This window comes from Protopterus annectens, chromosome 14.part0 (genome assembly GCF_019279795.1).
Source record: "Protopterus annectens isolate FY-2018-M chromosome 14.part0, PAN1.0, whole genome shotgun sequence".
In the NCBI taxonomy this organism is placed as follows: domain Eukaryota; kingdom Metazoa; phylum Chordata; order Ceratodontiformes; family Protopteridae; genus Protopterus; species Protopterus annectens.
Window position 1 is genome coordinate 1,142,477,593 of NC_056748.1, and position 21,369 is coordinate 1,142,498,961.

The 21,369-nt window shown below is 37.8% G+C and overlaps 1 protein-coding gene across 1 annotated transcript in view; it reads left to right on the forward strand.

The window, feature by feature from the left end:
- The window catches only part of CPN1 (carboxypeptidase N subunit 1), a 549,032-nt gene that overhangs the window by 438,091 nt on the left and 89,572 nt on the right, over positions 1-21,369 (forward strand). The window contains exon 7 of the mRNA XM_044056935.1: positions 5,990-6,089. Within this exon, the coding sequence (XP_043912870.1) occupies positions 5,990-6,089 (100 nt within the window). The remainder of the gene's footprint in view (positions 1-5,989; positions 6,090-21,369) is intronic.

Sequence of the window (21,369 nt, forward strand, 5' to 3'; positions counted from 1 at the left end):
TCTCCAGTATATACCAACCTAAGGCAATGCGATCTAAACAAGCTAGAGACCTGCTACAACAAATTTGCCACAGGGGCATCCTACCGTAGTCACCACTGTCTCTCACTTGCTGAACTGAGCTGGCTTGAACTCCCACACCTCCTTCAATGGTATCAACTCTCACTTGCCCACAAACTAGTAAACCATCCACTAAATGTCCCATCACTCCAGAATCTACTCCAACCCTATCGCACCACCAGACCACTAAGATCTGGCAATAAAAATCACTTGCAGATCTCTAAAGCCAATAACTCTGCTGGTGAAGCACTATTCTCTTGCACCATAGTGAAATTATGGAACTCCCTCCCACCCATAATTACCTCCATACCATCATGCACCCAGTTCAAAACTTTACTAAAATGCACATAAAAACATGGCTATGCCCTTGCAACTCCCACTCTAATATCACCCACCCCATCCAACCACTACCTTTCTTTCCACTCCACTAACTACCTTGATTATAGCAAGCTCAGATGCTCATAAGCCTAGTACTTATTATACAGCAGGAACTTCTTATTGTAACATTTGTTAATGTCTATTATGTACTTCACAGATAAAGATTTCAGTTGTCTACTGATGTACTATGTTCTTCATCTGTAAATATGTTGTAAGTAATTGCCATGTAAATTGTTAATTGCTATGTAATCCAATGTAACTTCTGTCTGTTTATTTTAACTATGGAGCTTTTCTCCCCGGGCCTCCACTGAAAATGGACCTACGTCCAGTTGGACATTCCCAGTCAACAAATATAAATAAATAAATAAGTTTAAGGAATCTGTACCTCTGTCTATGGAAAACACATAATGCGGAGCTTTCATCCCTTAGCTTCATCTGCCAGAATCTCTGGTTTGCATCTAGTACTGAAAAGAACTTAGCATATGGTGTGTTTCAGACAATTGCTTCAACTGTAAGTGATGGGTAATACTATCTTTTAATCACTTTAGTCACATTGTACACATCAAAACAAATGTGAATCTTCCCTTTCTTTACAGCAGTAACAGTACTTTATTATTTCTGTTGGATCTGATTGTTTGGTAGTAACATTTAAGCTCTCTATATGATTTAGTTCCTGCTCAATTCTAGTCAGGAGAGCTACAAATTCTTTCCTTGTAGCATGCATCACTGGAATCACGTCAGAACATTTTTGTATATGATAGTCCTCTGGCAAATGTGCTATACCAGTAAATAAATCAACAAAGCATGAAAGATGCAATTGCCTATGGCAGTGTACAGTATCTGAAATGTCTCTGAAGCTGTGTTGTTGTTGTTGTTGCTGTTGCACACATTCACTCTGCTTTCATAATGCTAAGTTTGTTTTACTCTTCCTGCTTCTTACAAGCCAAGTGACCTTTATTATTAGGAAAAATACTTTCTTTAAATGCTACAGTCTGAAAAATATTTTGTACTTTGCATTTTTATATTGCCATATTATTAGAGTTTGACCAACTGGCTTTTTTTGGCAGCCTGAATAAATCAGAAGTGTGCACATACAGCATCTTGTTGTGCCTTTTAACCTCAGTACTTTGAAAGTATCTTCAAACAAAATATTATACTTTGCTCCTGTATATAGTTTATATTCAGCATTTTGGTTATTAATGGACATAATTTCCTTCCAACAATCTGAACTTCTCACTTGCTTCAGTGTCTTTAAGATACACTGTCAGACTTTACTGTGCCAACTCTTTTCACTTTAATAGGGCCAACAGGCAGTTCCTTTTCTTATTTCTGTTCAACATACAGATCCTTTTGAAGTCATTTTCCTTTACATTTCTTTGCAAATGCCTCCTTGAATCACATATTCAACAAAACATATTAAAAGCAGATAATAATAATAATTCCCCTTGTGTATAGCCATGGCTAGGCCACAAGGCTTGAATTTCAACGGTGCAATATTTTTTCTGTGTTTCTTAAATCCATTGCTGTTACAGCACCTTCTCACTCTGTTTCTTGGTCTTGTTCTTTTTATTTGATTCATACTTTATTTTGTTTGATTCTGTTCCTGTATTAGATTTTTTACTGTGTTTTAGTAACTTCATTTATTTTATACACATATAGCTTTTTATATGGCAAGGTTGTCTTTTCACCCCCCCCCCTCCTTTTTATCCTTTTTCTATCACAGACCACTGTTTCTTATTAATAAATTATTCCTTCAACCAATTCCGTCTTCGGCTCAATTCTTCAGTTCATTAATATAATTTTTTGTATAACTGTGTGCACTTGTAATAAATAATCAACATATAAATGGCAAGTTGATGCTAGGATCACAAAAACTACCAAATTACTCTATGGCCAGTTATTTTATTCTCCTCTTAAAATAAAGTAAAAGTGTTAAATACCTTTAAGGTTTCATCCTCAGTCATATGCAGAAAGGTGGCACACTGTGCCTTTTCAAGATTCTCTTAAATTCTACTCATAATTAATAACAAATTAAATTTTTGAATGCAAAGCTTCCAGTCTTCTAAGTTGCCCTGCATTGATAAAATTCCAGACTGGTACAGTTTTAACATATTTCCACTGAAAATTATATTTCTGCACTTGCAGATGCATAAACTCTTGAAAACAAGTATATTCATTCCCTTCCATAGATAGAATTCCCCCAATTTCACAGCATATAATACCTGGAGATTTGTCAATTTTTTTTATTTTACAACACAGAGTTGTTGTGGATTTGATCAACTTTAAAAATATCTTTAATCAGAGTGAACTTCTCTAAGGAATGTGCTCCACATGATATGCAAATTCCCTGTAGCTAAGCATTACCATTTAAAACTACATGCCCTGAATGTTACACCATCCATTTACAATAGTTTGATAGTCTAATACGCTTATGGATTAGTTATTTGTCATTGTGATTATACTCAGCTTCCCTGTACGAACAACCAAGCCCTAAACCTCCAGCCTAATACACGCAAGTCCTTAAGATTCCTAATCTACTAGTTTTATAACAAAATGTCAGCAAGTCCCAACCTGGGATAAATTCTTACTCCAACATACTTCCCCTACATATTACAGAGTAAAACCCTGTCAACATTCAAACTTCAGTTTGTGAATAGATGGGATCCTGTAAATTCATTCTGGGAGTCACAGGTTACACTCGTCTAACCATCTTAAACTAAACAGCATTGTTTTCCTTCTCTTTTCTGCCATTATTTTCATCTTCTGTCAATTCCCATCCCCTCTAGCATAGTCTAAACTGAAAATATTCTATCTGTATCCTCAAAACAAACTCTACCTCCTACCATCATCTTCTAAACTATTAGCTCATGGTCAGCTCACCTCACCTTAAAAGCTTCTTCTTCTGTTAAATTGATGACTAATCCCACAACTGTTTGCATACTACTGGTTTATTATAGCTATAGGAATTATGAACCTATATGCTGGCTTCACCTATGTCACAACAAAATGGTTTCCCCCCTTTACTGCCATTTCACCCTTCATGGCCCCTGTCATGAGTTCTTGCAGTCTTGAGACTTTGACCAACATGTTGCTTGCATGTCCCATTGCTTCTGACACTACTTCCTCCTCAGTAATGAAACTGGGAAATACTTAATCTGCTCACTGACTGTCTTTTACTGTCACTTGGTCTTGAGCATTCCCAAATGGCAGCCATCTTGTTGTAGACTCACAAACTCTCCCTTCTGTGGTATGAGATTGATTTTGAAGGAACAAAATCAGCACAGAATGGTCATTTAAGATGTGGGGAAGCTTTGTGGCAGTTAAAGAATTATAGCTTAGCAGAATTAACATCAAAATTGTATCAAGCAGAGTAGGCTGATAAAGAATGTAACAACCTGGATTTCTGTATGAAATGAAATTATCACCCTCCCTACAGTGATTTATCCATTATTCATTATTTACCCAAATCTTTAAAATAATATTATTAAATTCTTTGTTTCTCTAGTACTTGTAATGATCCACCAAATAACATTTCCAAAGTATTGTGTTCCTGCTCTGTATTGATCCTATAACAACGAGTTCTTGGTAATCTATAGATACTATGATCCTTGCCTCCCTTCCAGCAAACCTCTGCATTTCGCAATATTAAAAAATATGTATTTTTCCTAGTAGTTACATGGTCACTTTCGTAACCAGCTCTTATACACACACACACACACACACACACACACACACACACATGCATGATCCCCTGCACCAAAGAAATACAGAAACAAAGGAAATACTTAATCTGCTCACTGACTGTCTTTTACTGTCACTTGGTCTTGAGCATTCCCAAATGGCAGCCATCTTGTTGTAGACTCACAAACTCTCCCTTCCGTGGTATGAGATTGATTTTGTAGGAACAAAATCAGCAGAGAATGGTCATTTAAGATGTGGGGAAGCTTTGTTGCAGTTAAAGAATTATAGCTTAGCAGAATTAACATCAAAATTGTATCAAGCAGAGTAGGCTGATAAAGAATGTAACAACCTGGATTTCTGTATGAAATGAAATTATCTCCCTCCCTACAGTGATTTATCCATTATTTACCCAAATCTTTAAAATAATATTATTAAATTCTTTGTTTCTCTAGTACTTGTAATGATCCACCAAATAACATTTCCAAAGTATTGTGTTCCTGCTCTGTATTGATCCTATAACAACAAGTTCTTGGTAATCTATAGATACTATGATCCTTGCCTCCCTTCCAGCAAACCTCTGCATTTCGCAATATTAAAAAATATGTATTTTTCCTAGTAGTTACATGGTCACTTTCGTAACCAGCTCTTACACACACACACACACACACACACACACACACACACACACACACACACACACACACACACACACGCATGATCCCCTGCACCAAAGAAATACAGAAACAAAGATTATGTGATATCTAACTATCCTACTTTCACTTCTATCTGCACAGTGTACCATAAATGTCCTTTTTCAAAATTTCCCAGAGATGATCAAGAAACATACAGTTTTGTTCTGGTCAGCATGCACAGGCATCAAAACATAATCTGAATTCTGGATGATTACAAACACTGACTTATGGATATGCCTTTTTATACCTGAACAGGCAATAAATGACCATGATATAAAAATAGTCCTAGTCTGTTCCTTAGCAAAGGTACTCATTATGGCTGAGTAGAATTAACATCAAAATTATATCAAGCAGAGGAGGGTGCTTAAGAGTGCAACAGCCTGGATTTCTGTATGAATACCACTCTACTAGCAGGTGCTGAAGTGATATTTAAATATTATAGTCCTGACAACGTGAAAATGTGTGTCCTTGAATACTGATGAATCCAAGTCATCAGACTGTTGGTCGATAGTCTGAGTTTCGTCATGCTAGGATAGGGGAGATGACACACAAGCTTGTGTCCTCGTCCCACATTATTAACTAAGCACATTCTATTGACACCTCCAAGGAGATTATAAAACAGCACATCAAAAGTCCTATTCAGTCAGATATTTCTGAATGAATTGGCTTTGACGAAGTGGACATTAACATCAACTGTATGACCTGCTGTACCATCAAGAAACTAGTTAAAGCAACTGAACCAGCAGTACTTAATTTGTATATCAGTGAAACCAGAATGCAGGATATTTATTGTTTTAGACAGGAAGGGAAAATAAACATCAGCTTCTGGGAGAGAAGCAGTTTGAGCATATTGGTATTGGACGTAGTATCAAAGCAACTAGAAAGACCAAAAAGGATTTTGAATATATGGGCCCAAAATATAAATTAAAAAAAATAGCTGAAGAAGGCAATGTTTCTTCCTTTTATTGAATTTAAGTAGCTTAGACACAGAATGAAAATATTATACCATGCAATTGCCAAATGTAACTTATATAACAAAGTGATGACAGATAGCAGTGTTTATGCAAAAATAAATGTGTTGTACTACAAACATATCTGTATATATTATTTGTGACTGTCTAAAAATGAATCATCAGTTACGGTGTCTTGCTGATGCTGTCTCTATCTATGTTTACCAACAGATTCACCAGGGGATCAAAGGAATGGTATATGATGAAAACAACAATGTTATTGGAGGTGCCGTGATCTCAGTAAAAGAAATTCACCACGATATTACATCTGGTAATTCATTTGGTTATTGACAGAGTACTTGAAGAGACTTGAGAATGTCTATGAACACTTCAGTATTAATACAAAACATGAAAGCTGGTAAAGCCTCTCACTGTTGACAAATATAACACTAACCCTACCAGTCTTTTAACTTCAACACTAAACATTATAAAAGCAAACATCTAGTTATGTGGAAATTATATTTTTTCTGTAGCACCACATCTCATTTTTATAGCTCCAGGTTAAAAATGGTGTGTGTGTGTGTGTGTGTGTGTGTGTGTGTGTGTGTGTGTGCGTGCGTGCGTGCGTGCACGTGTGTCTGTGTGTGTGTGTGTGTGTGTGTGTGTGTGTACTGACATTAATCAAAACATCAGTAAACTGACCATCTAAACCCTGACACAAACTGACAACATGCTCCAAGACATAACCTCAGAGTATGCAAATACAAATATGGCACCCTCCACCCCCCCTTCTACTTAAATATACCAGCTCCAAGATCACACAATACAGAGGAAAGCTATTATAGCAATCTAGCACGAATGTTGACAGTTTTCTGTCAACAAAATTAAGCAGGCAGGATAACTATCAACTAATGTCAGTGATGCTATCTCTCTCATATATATATATATATATATATATATATATATATATATATATATATATATATATATATATATAAAATGTATATGTCCTGGTAACTTTTTTAATGGTACTTTGGTCGATGTCTGTTTAATCGACACAATTTGGTCAACTAAACAGATGGTTGACAAGCATGCGAGATTGACAGTCCCCAGGTGGAAGACTATAGTCTTTTCCCGGGGACTGGGCAATCTCCACGTTAGAATATATAATTATCATGGAATATCAGGGTGTGCAAAAAGTGATGTTTCCTTTGTGCTTTTTTTTTAAGTTCTGTAAGCACAGAGATTAATTCTCGGTGCATGCAAAGAAGCGTGTCAATGTGGATAATGTTGATCAGTTTGTTTTAACATTATACACATCTACATAAATGGTATTTGATCAATTTAAGGATATATATCTATATATGTGTGTGAGTGTGTGTGTGTGTGTATATATATATATATATATATATATATGTAAAATGGGTCCACTTCAGAATGTCGACCGTTCAGAATGATGACTTTCATATGACCGACACCATATGATCGACATTCCGAAAGACCGACATCCTGAAATAGCATAATTTACCTACCTGTAAACACAGTAAACCTGTTTTATGCAGGGTGCAAGCCCCCCTGCACCCCCCACACCCCCTGCTACTTAAATATTCTCACTCTGAGATCGCACTACAGTGCAGGAAAAGGGAATCTCCCGCACTGTAGCAGGATCTCCGCTATCATTTGTTGGCCTTTCAAATGTTCGCTCATATGGTGTCGGCCATATGAGTTTCGAACATTTGAAAGTTCTAACAAATGAAGGGCTCCCCTATATATATATATATATATATATATATATATATATATATATATATACACACACACATATACATACAACAAGAAATGTTGGAACTAGAAGTAATTCAGGAGTCCAACAGTCTCTGGGCCTCCCCAGTGGTCTTGGTACCAAAGAAGGATGGCAGCACCAAGTTCTGTGTGGACTACAGAAAACTAAACAGTGACACAGTATCAGATGCTTAACCCATGCCTAGGACAGATGAAGTCTTAGAGCAGCTGGGTGGGGCTACGTATCTAACCACTATTAATCTGTCCAAGGGCTACTAGCAGGTACCCTTGACTCCCACAGCTAAAGAGAGGGGAGCCTTTGTGACTCCTTTTGGATTATACAAGTTCATGAAGATGCCCTTTGGGAAGAAAATTGTCCTAGTAACCTTCCAGAGGATGGTAGATCATATCCTAGCAGGACCAGGATAGTATGCCCTTGCGTACCTGGATGATATTGCCATCTACAGCCATTCCTGACAAGAGCACCTTTAGCATGTCAGGGAGGTCCTGGCAGACTGCAAATGGAAGGTTTGACCATTAAGCCCAGTAAGTGGCAGGTGGGTATGGCAGAGGTCTCTTACCTGGGACATAGAGTGAGGAGGGTAAGATCAGGCCACAGCCTGCCAAAGTGGACACTATTCAAGTATGCCCTGCCTGTTACCAAAAAGCAGATAAGGGCATTCTTGTGTGGACAGTGGGGTACTATAGAAATTTCTTTCCCAATTATAGTACAATAGCTGCTCCCCTCATAGACCTGATGAGACAAAAACAGGACAGATAAGGTTGTGTGGACCCCAGCCTGTGAGCAGGCATTCCAAAAGCTTAACTGGGCTTTGAGAGGACCACCTGTGCTAGCCAGTCCAGATTACAGCAAATAATTTATTGTGCAGGTGGATGCTTTGAACCATGGGGTGGGAGCTGTACTCAGCCATGTTTTCTCATAGGGAGAAGAGCACCCAGTTGTATATTTCAGCCATAGACTCCAACTGAGGGAGGAATGTTATGCAGCTGTAAAAAAGAATGTCGAGCCATAGTATGAACAGTGCAAAAATTTCAGCCGTATCTGTATGGAAGGAAATTCACTTTGGATACAGAACACAATCCCTTAACATGGCTACATCAAGCCAGCCAGCAAAATGCCAAGTTATTAAGGTGGAGCCTAGGGTTGCAGGCATATGATATGACAGTGCAGCACCATACTGCAGTCAGCAATGCCAATACAGATGGGCTGTCAAATCAGGGTATGGGGTAATGTATTCCCAGATGGGCTTATTCCTCTCAAGCAATATTTCTCAGGGAGCACTTGAAAAACTAGCTGGAGTCTTCAAAGGTGGGAGAGATGTGATGAGGTGGTAGTGCCAGCTGTGCATATGCCAGCATAGCTAGCTGGAGTTTTGTAAAGAAGTATATGCCATTTGAATATCAAACTGATTTGTACAGATGTTTGTGTTAAAAATTTATTTGTAAAGTTGCTTATGTTAACAATGTATCAACAGTGGGTCCTGCTAGACAGAAAATAAATATACATGTATGTCAGACTGCATTGTTGTAACTGATGAAATGCATACAGTTTAACAGGGGATACTGGAAGGGAAAGGGTTAAGCTCAGTCCAGCTATTCTTAAGAAAATAGCCTGAAATTAAATGACTTGGTTTAGACCATAAAGATTTTATCTCAGAGGTCTGAATGCAGCCAGAGATGCAATGTCTTTGAAAAGCCTGGACTGGGATCCTTCTCTGTTGTCCTTAGTAGTGAATTAATTGCTTCCCTGGGGTGCCAGAGAATGGCTTGTTAGTTACTGCAGGAAAGGTGGAAGTGTTGGAATTGTTTTACAGTTTCCAGATGCTGTAATAAACCTTAGCTAAAGTTCTCTGTGTGTATTATAACACATTAGTGACAGATCCTGACTCAGTTTCTAGTGAAAGGATAGTGTAGGAAACACAGAGTCAGGTGACCAGATGTGATGTCATTCTGTAGCCAGCACTGAAATTTTATCTTTACACTAGTGAGAGATGTGAGGGGTGCACTCTGTTTTTGGATCTGACAAGACACTCATCCACATTTGTCTTGCCTTGCTTAAGTAAGTAACTAGGGAACAGTAATTCTTCAGTCAGGTAGGAGAATGTAGTGAGATTAGCTACATTTATTTTCATATCTGTCTGAGCCTTTCCGTCTGTTTTTTTTTTTATATTTCCTGTCATTGAAACTCTGGTATTTATTGTGAATAGATATCCAGTATTTTCCTTTTTTATTATTTAATATTAAATATACAGTAGCTAAACCTTTCATTATGGCTGGTCTTTTAGAAAATATGTAACCTTTGAGAGTACTTGCATTTATTTAGTGGCACCGTGGCTCCACATTTAGTAAAAGGCTTGCTGCTTCGTTAAACACTACCATTTCTACAAGTATTAATTTTAATAAGTGTAACTGGATACCCTGGTAAGATTCTTAAAGTAGTTGGCTTCAGGTTTTCTGGTGGCACCAGAACTACCTTATGGTCTAGGTGGAGGTGGCAGAGTGGGTAAGCTGTGCCAGCCTTTCCCAGGTGTGTGTGTGTGTGTGTGTGTGTGTGTGTGTGTGTGTATGTGAAAATCAAATCTCAAAGAGGGTATGTGTGACAGCTAGTTTGAACAGGAAAACTGAGAGCACTGATTTAATAGATAGGGTGATGGAGAACTTGGCTTGGAACACCCAGCTAAGGACTCATCTCTATAGTGGTCAGTGGGGAGTCTTATTTGGGGCCTGGAAAGAAAGCCCAGCCCCAGGACTGGAGTGTGTATTCCCTGTGTGCTCTTAAGGAAAAGTGTACTTGGTGCAGAGAGTTGTATCTGAAAATACTGTGTGTGTCTTTTTCTCACAGTGAACGTTTCCCACCAGTGTCACTGGTCCAGAGGCGGGATGTCACAGTGACCATAGGGAATTGTTGTTCTGAGCACATTGGTGATATTTAAGGATTTATTATGATTTTCTCATCTTTCGTATTGAGATGTAAAAAAAAATGACATCCAACCCTATGTTGTCATAAGACTCCTAAGCAATCACTGCAAAAGATGTATATATTACAAATATTACAAAACAATTTGGACCCCTGCATCACCCCTGATGCAGATAACCCACACACCCTAATATCCAAGTATACTAATTTGAGGTTCCACAACTTAGGGGGAAAAGGAAAGTGGTAAATAAATAAAATAAAATAAATAAAACTAACTTTTTCAATCTTCTCTGACTCCCACAACTCAAAAAACAAAACACAGTCAGCAGATGTGACAAAACAAGGTCCAACAGCCTACACTAATGACATGAACACAAAGTCTTTCTTCAGCAAGATTTTGTGGCATGATAAAAAGCCACATGATAAACTGTATTGTCCTAAATATTCAGGAGTTATATAATAGTGAAACTGAAAGTGAGAGCATTGTTAGGACATTGTGGGTACGTTTTTTTTTTATTATGTATCTGGATTACAGCTTAATTAATTCTTATATTGGCAACTGAGTAGCCATAGATTAAGCTATAATTGACACTATGAACTGAGTGTCTTTTTATTTGGATAGATTTAAATGTGAGATGGATTAGTTCTAGCCCAAAAAGCCTAGATTTATCAGATTCAGTCAATCTAAGATGTATGTGATTTTTTCTTTGTTCATTACTTTTTGCATTTATTTCTAGGGCTATTTTATTGATTGCAAGTGTCAGGATTATCAGCAGCTTTGTATTGTGACCATAGCAATACTGTTTTTGACAATTCTATTCTGAGGTTAGCAGTTAGCTGGGATATTTAAGCAAACAAGTAATTGCCCCTGAGTTTAAATCAACTTACAGCGACTCTGTGGGCAGACCCCTCAAGATTTTCATGGTATATATTACACAATTAGATTGTCTGGCCTTTCTGTTGCTGTCTGTTGTGCCCCAACCAGGTTTTGAACCCAAGTCTGCCAATTGGTAATCCTGTGCCTTAACTTCTGTCCTATCAGGTTGGGATATTTACAGACTCCCATGTGTGACTGCAATCACCTAGTATAATAAAGTGATTGTCTTGTATATGTGGTAGCTGAGATGAAAGAATGGCAACTGTCTTGCTAGTTTGTGCTTGTGGTACATTTGCACTTAACTGTCATTAGTAATAAATATTTTGTGACCCTAGATAGTCAAGCAGTTATGGTCAGTGTGGTTAGAGAAGGAGGTTGTTTATGTAAAATGAATGGTGTTTTTTTTTTTTAGTACAAGCAGTATCTATTGTCCTAATCTTTTAACCAAAGAGTTATGCCCAAGTTGGCAGCCAAATGTTGTGTGTGGCTATATTTTGTAAGGCAGAAGCTAACAGTTTACAGAGAATATCATATCAAATCCACATGGAATTTCAAGGTAGCTACTCCAGTTGACTCCATGTAAATTTTGGTATTCCTAGATATCTTTCTATAGCAGATTTTTACGCATGTTATGTCACATAATTTTCAGCATTAATAAAACAAAACTCTGGCCGTCACCAGTCGATAACACTTGGTGCATCTCTGAGAAGAAATGAATGCAGAATTCTTGTATTTGTTGTATGTGCAGGTATTTGCAACCAAGCACTGCTGTACTTTGAAAGAGATAACATAGAATATATGAGAATGTTTGCATTGATGTTTCGTAGTTGTTTAAATGTTATCAGTGGTTTTACATATGTAATGAAAGGTCACGGTCTTGTGTTGCTGTGAATAATGGTGAGGCAGAGTCCTTTGCTTCACTTACAGTGACTTGAAGGATTCAGTGTTGTGCGATGTCTTATACATCCGCAAAACACACACCACCTCAACACCCATTAAAGGGAACTAAACTACTACCAAGGTATAAACAGGAACTTCTGGCAAGATATTTCTACTTCTAAGAATCTTTCTTTTATTTATGTATTTATTTAAGTATTTATTTGTACATACATACATTTGTTTACCAGCATGGAACATTTAATCTTAATGGACCATTTTCAGGCTCAGTCATAGATACACAATTAAAAGAGAAAACAAAGGACACATTATACAACTTACAAAATGAAACAATAAAACATCATTATATATTTGGTGAGATTAAATAGGCATTTTAGGTTCACATGAGGTATTAAATATTTACAAAGGAAAAAGGCCAAGACACACGACATAGTGGAAAAGACTTCCCTTAAATGAAAATCAAAGCAGATTTCTAACTTTCTTCAAGCATAGACTGTACAAATTGATGGCAAAACAAAAATTTCAGCAGTCTCACCCCTCAAACCCTCATTGAAAAGGGAAGAAATGTAGTAGTAGTTATTTTGTGTTGTGAGATACTGACAAATGAGATCTTGAGGCTGGGCTACAAATGAACTAGTATGAAGCTGTTAACCTATGAACCTTCTGCATTAGAACTAAACATGTGATGAATGTATTGTATTATTTTCTACTGTATTAATGTAGACGGAAGGGCACAAAATCTGCAAAAGTAAGTATTGGTAACAGTATCAAGAAAAGTCCAGAAAATATGCAGCAACAGGTTAACAGCTACCTTTAGTATACTGTCCCACGTTTCTGTTGGCAGACAGATGAATGTACATAGAATTTGGAATTGTTAGAATTACAAGTACATTTTTAATCAGTAAAAACAAGCCTTTTTTTACTCAAAGAAATTTTTTAAATATCTTCAAATAGATTGAACCATAAATAGTGAAGCATAAAAATAATATAATATAATCAACTAGTCAGCTATTTACAAATGAAACTATATACAATTGCCTAAGTATAAAATCTATAACAGCACATGCTTCCATATACAATATGCAGTTTGTATTAAGATGCTGTGCTGACTAATCAGATCAATTTGTTTTGCCCAATATTTTGTCAACTTTCTGCCAATAACTGATATATGATGTTGTCTTATCAGTTCTATTCTTTATGGTTGCTACTTCCATTTGAGACAAGAAGACTGTGATTTTCTTGAAATCTTGAAAAGTTGGCGATGCTTTATTCTTCCAGTAAGTTTTTATGGCTTTACATGCAATGGCAAGCAATGTCCACAGTAAAGGATATTTTACTTTTGGGACACATTGTGATATGGGTACATTAAACAATGCTAATGACTTAACTGAAAATTATCATTAAAAATTATTTGAAAGAAATTATTTGAAAGCAATATTTATTCAATGAATGACAATCAAAAAACCATGAAAAAGCAGTCACTAAATCCACTCGAAGTACAGATATACAAAACTAGAGCCGCGAAACTTAACACTCTTTATTATATAAAGCAAGTTTTAAACATGTTAAGCACTTTCACCTAGAAATCTCCCGAGCTTCTTCAGAACAATTAAAGTGAATTACATTCTTTTTTAAATACTCAAATTGCCATGCCAACCAATCAAATATTCTACTTCATTAAAAGCAAACACCCATTTAACTCATTTGTTCATGAGCTTTTCATTCCACTTAAACATGACAGTCAATCTTTTAAAACCTTTTAGTAATATTTCAGCTAAAATTTATATAATAACCATATTAAAACCTGTTCACACCACATAAAATTCAAAACTATATGAAATGATGGGTCTATATTAGAACACCGAACATTCAAAATGTCGAGTGTTCTAATATCGAACCCTATCAATCAAAAATTCAAAACATCGAATATTCAGAACAGTGAATTTTTTCCTATGAAAAAAAAATTGCTGTTCCAAAACACATACACACAACACAAGCACACCAAACAAACAGCAATCCACACACATACACCTAAACTCTTACACCTAACCCTACACTAAACTATACATACACCACTAACTATCCACTTACCTTAACCCAAGCCCTAACCCTAAGGTCCATCACTATCGCACAGTCACCTCACCCGTGCCCTAACCCTAACTCACCTACCCCGCCCTAACCCTCACGTCCACACAATTGCACACTTTCCTGACCCACACCCTAACCCTAACTCACCTAACCCGCCCTAACCCTCACGTCCACACAATCGCACACTTACTTGAACCCGACCTATAACTTTCCACCAGAGCACTGAAAATACCGAAGCAACAGAAGCAGACAACCAAATTCTTTCCCTAGAAAAAATTTGGTTTTCTGTTTTTTCGATATTTTCAGCATTCGCTGAAAATGGGTCGATATTAGAACACTCAACAGAGGTTCATGGGTAGGCACTAGGCTATCTGCCCGAGGGGATTTTTAAGCCTAGCCAGAGTGTGTCGGCTTTCGCCGCCCCATTGATTAATTAACTGAGCCTCTGTCAAGCACAGCCAATGAAGTGATCCCAGGGGTGTATTTTCTATCACCCATCCACTCTTCAAGGCTTCTCTTGAAGAGTGTTAGTGAGGGGCGCTGCCTAATGTAGTTAGGAATTTTGTTCCAAAGCATGTCTCTGTGACAGGAATCTATTCCTCCAGCATGTTCTATTTATTGTTGTAGCAAGGTTTAGCTCAGTAGAGCGTGTGGCTCGCAGTGACTTGGATTTCTTTAGGTGGAGCATGTCCATCAATTCTGAGTTGGACATGCTTTGTAAGTCAGGCAGAGATCACCTCTGAGTAAGCGATATGCCACTGAGTACAGCAGGAGTTTTTTCAGTCGGGCTGCATAGGACATATGTTTGCGGCCAGTAATCCTCTTAGTGAGGTGCTTTTGCGGTCTTTCCAGCTGTTGGAAGTGTCTTGTGAGGTGCATCCCAAATGGGGCATTGTACTCTATGATGGGTCTGATGAGTGACGAGCAGAGGGGCACTATAACCTCTTTATTTCTAGATGCGAACCCCTTAGTAATTAGATGGGCCACATAGAAGGATTTCCTAACTACTTTGGCAATATGATTGTCAAAGGAGAGATTACTATCTACCTGGGTCCCCAGATCTCTTATTACCTCTTCTGTATTGAGGGGGCTGCTGTCTATGTGGTAATTCGTGGGTGTTTTGTTTTTCCCAAATGGGATGAGTATGCATTTTTTGGCATTTAGCTTGAGGCCATGACTTTGACACCAAGTGTCTGTCTCAGTAAGGCCTTTTTGAAGGATGTCCGTATCAGCCGGAGAGTCAATTATAGCTCCCAGTTTGCAGTCATCGGCGATCTTGGTTAGCCATAGTCCTCCTGTGTTTGCCTGTACTTCTGAGAAATATATGCCAAACAGTAGGGGTCCCAGAACCGAGTCTTGTGGGACACCACTTGTGACTGGTTTAGAGTCGGATCTGGAGCCCGCTATTCTTACCGTGTGAGTTCTGTCTGTAAGCCAGTTGGCAACCCATCTTGTGACGTAGGGGTTTATGTTCAGGCTGGTGAGTTTTTCTATAATACCCGAGTGAAGAATGGTGTCGAAAACCTTGGCGAGATCAAGGTAGGCTGTGTGAACCACCTTTCCCTCATCTATGGCCTTGGTGACTGTCTCGAAGAAGTCAAGCAGGTTTAGTAGGCATGATCTGCCCTTAACAAAGCCGAACTGAGTCAGGTCAAGTGTTTGGAGATTCCCAATGTCTTTGTTAATGAATTCCATGATGATGCACTCCAGAGCCTTGCAGACCAAGCTAGTCAGGCTTATGAGGCGATAGTTACCAGGGTCAGTTGTGGCCCCTCCTTTGTGGAGCAGAATAACCATTGCTGTGCGCCATTCTGTGGGCACATAGCCTGTGGAGAGGCGTGTTTAGGTGGGGGGTTAGTTCGTTCTGTAGTTCATGCAAGACACAGCCTGGGACACCTTCTGGCCCCATTGATGCTGTATTTTTGGCTTTTGAAAGGGCTGTTTTCACCTGTGCTTCTGTGATTTCTGGGACACTACACTTTTCTGGTATTGTTGTGGGCCCTTTTGAAGGTGAGAGGGAGGTGAGGTTTGCACTGAATCTATCTGCCAGGATGTTGGCAATATCAGTAGGTTCAGTATATTTTGTGCTATTTTGCACTAGCTCAGAGCATATCTGTGAGTTGCCACTTAGATTCTTGACATAGCTAAAGAAGGCTTTGTGGTTATCTTTCGAATCCTTGTCTATTTTTCTTTCGAAGTTAGCCTTGGATGATTTTATGAGGGACCTTAGTTTCTTACCGATATTGATCAGGGATGTCTTTCCTTCTTGGGATTTGCTTTTTTTCTGAACTAGTTTCCTCCTTCTGTTGTATAACCTGTTTATGGCAGAGGTCCACCAGACTGGTTTCCTTCTCTTAGGGAAGTGAGTCTTGGTCTTGCTAGGGATGGCACAATCCATGCATCCTTGTAGGTGCTCATAGAGTGCAATTGTAAAGGATTCTGCATCTTGGGCAGTGTTATCCTTTTGCGTGGGGGCTGTGAAACTTACCACCTCTGCCTTAAGTAAGGTGAAGTTTGTTTTAGAAAAGTTTTTCACTGTGGTTTCCTTGGTTGGGGGAGTGGTGGGGTGTGGACATCCCAGGTGATTAGTTTATGGTCTGATCTAACCAGTGACGGGTTGACCTCTGGTACGGAACACCTGTCGCCCATGTTGGCGATGACCAGGTCCAATATGTTGTGGCCTCTGGTAGGGAGTTTACCAGCTGATCCAGGGCATTTGAGTTGATAAATTCCAGGAAGCGATGAGCCTGGGAGTTTGTACTCAAGTAGTTTTCCCAGTTAATTGTAGGGTAATTAAAATCGCCCAATATCAGGGTGTTCGGTAGGAACTTCATGTTTTCCGGTGTCTCCAAAAAGGCGGAGTGGTGATCCTGGGTCATGGAGGGTGATATGTAGCAGGCCACAATTTGCACTGCAGATTTGCCCGATGTTAGTTGCACATGGATGATCTCAGAGGTATCATGCTGCGCCACTAACCTGGAGGTGTGAGTATCCTTGATGAATATGGATACACCCCCTCCTTTTGTGTTTTGGTCCGTGTTCTGTGGCCAAAATGTGTGGTATGAGTTGTAGCCCAGTAGTGCTGGAGTGCTCTCTGGAGCCTTGAACCAGGTTTCAGTTACTGCACAGATGTCAATGTTCTCCATACTTAGGAGTGCTTTGAGCGCATGCATTTTGAGATTTAAACTCCTGGCGTTGAGTAGCATAACCCTCATTTTTTCACCTGTGCTGTTTACGGTGGTGGGTTTGAATTTTGAGCCTTGCCTAAAAAAGGCACTATGAGGGCAGCAAGAGCCTTGGCCAGTATTCGAAAGCCAAGGGTTGACAGGTTTAAGCCGTCTCTTGCGAAGTAGTGCAGCTTGTCGAGCATGTCATCCCAGGCTGACAGACACTGGATCCCCTTTGAATGACACCAGAAATTTAGCCAATTGCTGAAACTGATCATTTTTTCTTTATACTGAGGTATCATTCTTGGTGAGGGCAGGATGCTACTCAGGGTCAGGGTCATACCCGCCTGGGCTACATGATCAGAGAGCTCTTCCATGTCTCTTTTCATGTAGTTCATGGAGGTACATCTCAGGTCATTCACACCAACATGAACAATGACAGAATCATATTTGTACTTGTTCTGGAGTGACTTGAGTGCTTGTGTTATGTGGCGGATTCTGGCTCCCGATAGGCAGCTAACAGTAACCTTCTCCTTGTCCAGCCTAGTGAGTGGGGCGTCAGTGTGCCTGACTATTGAGTCACCTATTACTAGTGTGTTAGGTATGTTATTTCGCCTTAAGGGCTGTGATTGTGTGGCACATTGATTTTCTGTTTTATGTGTTGTCTGGTTTGTGATGGGAGGTGCAGCTTTTGTGGGTGTCTGCTTTGGAGCTCTCTGATTCTTTTGCGGGTTTTTATTTAGAGCCTCTGAGTATGATTTTGTGTATTTATGTGTATTTTTTGCCAGTGCTGGTTTAGTAGGTCTATGTGAGGCTGGAGGTGTGGTGCAAGTGTTAACCTTCTCCTCATGACTGTCTGTTCTAGTCTTGGATGGAGAGACCTTAGCCTCCAGTTTGACTGTATAATTGCATCTCTCACGTTAGTATTTTGTGGTAGGAGGAGAGGGCTGTCTGTGTACATGAGGCAGTTGTAACATTACCTCAGGATACCCAGATTCACCAGCTGGACTGGAGAGTACACCTGAAGTTGCCCTTTGGTCATGCCTGAATAGTAGGGTGAGCTGCTTAGTCGCTTGGTTGGTGAGGGGTGGATAAAGAGCCTTTAAAAAAGATAAGGCAAAAACAGTAAAAAAAAAGTACACTTAAAACAGCTTTAAATGACTACAAGCGATCAAAAAATGCTATTGAACTTTAGTGTGTAGCCTACAACAGTTAAACGATTTATTTAAACAAAAAACAACTATTACATTTTGAATGTTCAGTGTTCTAATACAGACCCGAAATGATTGCATGGAATTAATGAGTACAACAGTTCCTATAACTTAGCTGCTCTTAGTTTAAGAACACTATTAATACTCAAATGATCATTTAAACCTGGACTCTTTGTTGCATCCAGTTTTAGCTGCCAAAATAATTATTTGTACTCAAGTTGGGTCTCCCAAGGTCCACCCCTTAAATCTTGCATAACCTGTTCTATTATAAAAAAAATAAATTTGCTGTCCTTGCATTCCCTTTGTTGTCTGTATAAAGCATTGTTGTCTTTTTGCTGTGAAATGTCATATAAATGTTCATAAAACATCTTCTTATAGGTCTCTCTTGTCTTGCCTATATAGAAACTGGGGCATTTTTCACAAATGGGAATGTACACCACTCCCTTGCTGTTACAATTGTAATCAACTTATCATAGGCAAGGGTGCCAATACATTGAGTAATATACAAGAATTGGTTGATTCTTATAAACTTGCCTTTATACATACATTTACACCCCTCTCAGAGGAAGTCAAGAATATTATCAAAAAATATTGGAAGGTTTTAACTATCAACACTGATTTCAATAAATAAATATATTCCTACACATCCGACATTTATTAGGAAGAGAGATATGAACATAAAAAAGATGTTTGAGAGGCAAGAAATATTCAAACCTAGGACTGAAACTAACCAGAAAAATTAGGCACATACAGATGTGGATTTTGTAATGGATGTACTAACATGCTAGATTAAGAAAATCTATATCTTACAACAAGGAGGTACAAACTAGTGGCTAAAGGGTATTACAATTGTAACAGCAAGGGAGTGGTGTACATTGCCATTTGTGAAAAATACCCCAGTTTCTATACTGGCAAGACAAGAGAGACCTATAAGAAGACATATTTATGAACATTTATATAACATTTCACACCAAAAAGACACCAATGCTTTATATAGACACCAAAGGGAATGCAAGGACAGCAAATTTAAATTTTATATAATAGAACAGGTTATACAAGATTTAAGGGGTGGACCTTGGGAGACCCAACTCGAGTACAAAGAATTATTTTGGCAGCTAAAACCGGATGCAACAAAGAGTCCAGGTTTAAATGATCATTTGAGCATTAATAGTGTTCTTAAACTAAGAGCAGCTAAGTTATAGGGACTGTTGTATTCATTAATTCCATGCAATCATTTTGAATAGTTTTGAATTTTATGTGGTTTGAACAGGTTATCATATAAATTTTAGCTGAAATATCTCTAAAAGGTTTTAAAAGATTGACAGTCATGTTTAAGTCGAATGAAAAGCTCTTGAACAAACAATAGTTAAATGGGTGTTTACTTTTAATGAAGTGGAATATTTGATTGGTTAGAATGGCAATTCGAGTATTTAAAAAGGAATGTAATTCACTTTTAATTGTTCTGATGAAGCTTGGGAGATTCCTGGGTGAAAGTGCTTAACGTGTTTAAAACTTGATTTATACAATAAAGAATGTTAAGTTCAGTGGCTCCAGTTTTGTGTATCTGTACTTCGAATGACAATCAAAAAACATGCGTTCCCAATCTGCTATTGTATGCATTTTACATCTCCAACAATCAGTATGTTTCTTATATATTAGTTCTAATCTATGAGAGGTTAGAAAGGATCTATGTAGGAATTTCCATGCATATAGTTTCTACTGAACTGACTTGGTAGTAAGACTTGGTGATAAAGGGATCATTTCTTTTTCATTTTATCAGGATCCTTTTGATTAACCTTATCATAATAATTCCAATAACTATTATTGATATAGTTCTTTGTTTCTTTAAGTGTCTTATGAATTTTGGATAGATATTCTTGTCCTTTATAAGTATTTTTTATTAAAAGTATCACAAGATCTATGAACTTAGGAATACTATTTTTAAAAGTTGGTATCATCAGTTCCAGCTTATTTGTGATGTACTGTCTTATTTGTTATATTGATAGCTACAATTTATCATCTAACTGAAATTTCCTTTTGATTTGATCTAGTATGTAATCACTTATTTTTCTTTAGGCCTTTTAATTACATTTGAATCAAAGATAGTTATACATTCTTGTGTACAAACTAGGATGTAATATAAAAATAAATGTCTTTTTATCTGGGTTCATGTTTATATATTTTCTAAACAATATTATTGTTTCATTAACAATTATATACTTTGTTTTTATACTTTTATTAAATATTATGTTATCTTTTATCACATTATAAAAGTTGGATTTATAGTATATTGTTTATGGGCTGAGTTACTAATGATATTGCATATAGATTCATGAATTAATTTCCATTTGGCTGTATAGGTTGAATTCAGCCATAGAGTAACTGTTTTAGTAATAGATGCCAATGAATAAATCTATATCTGGTTGATTAATTCCACCCTTCTCCCAACCTTTTAAATGGATGTTAAGCACAATTCTAGGCTTATTGTTAAACCAAAGGAAATTCAGCATGATTTTATTATATTGCTGTATAATTTTCTTAGTAGGAAGGATGGAAAAGGATTATATATACTATAACAATTTGGGGAAAAATTATTGATTTAATTATATACAACCTATCTTCATTTGTATAAAACATCTTATTCCATTTAT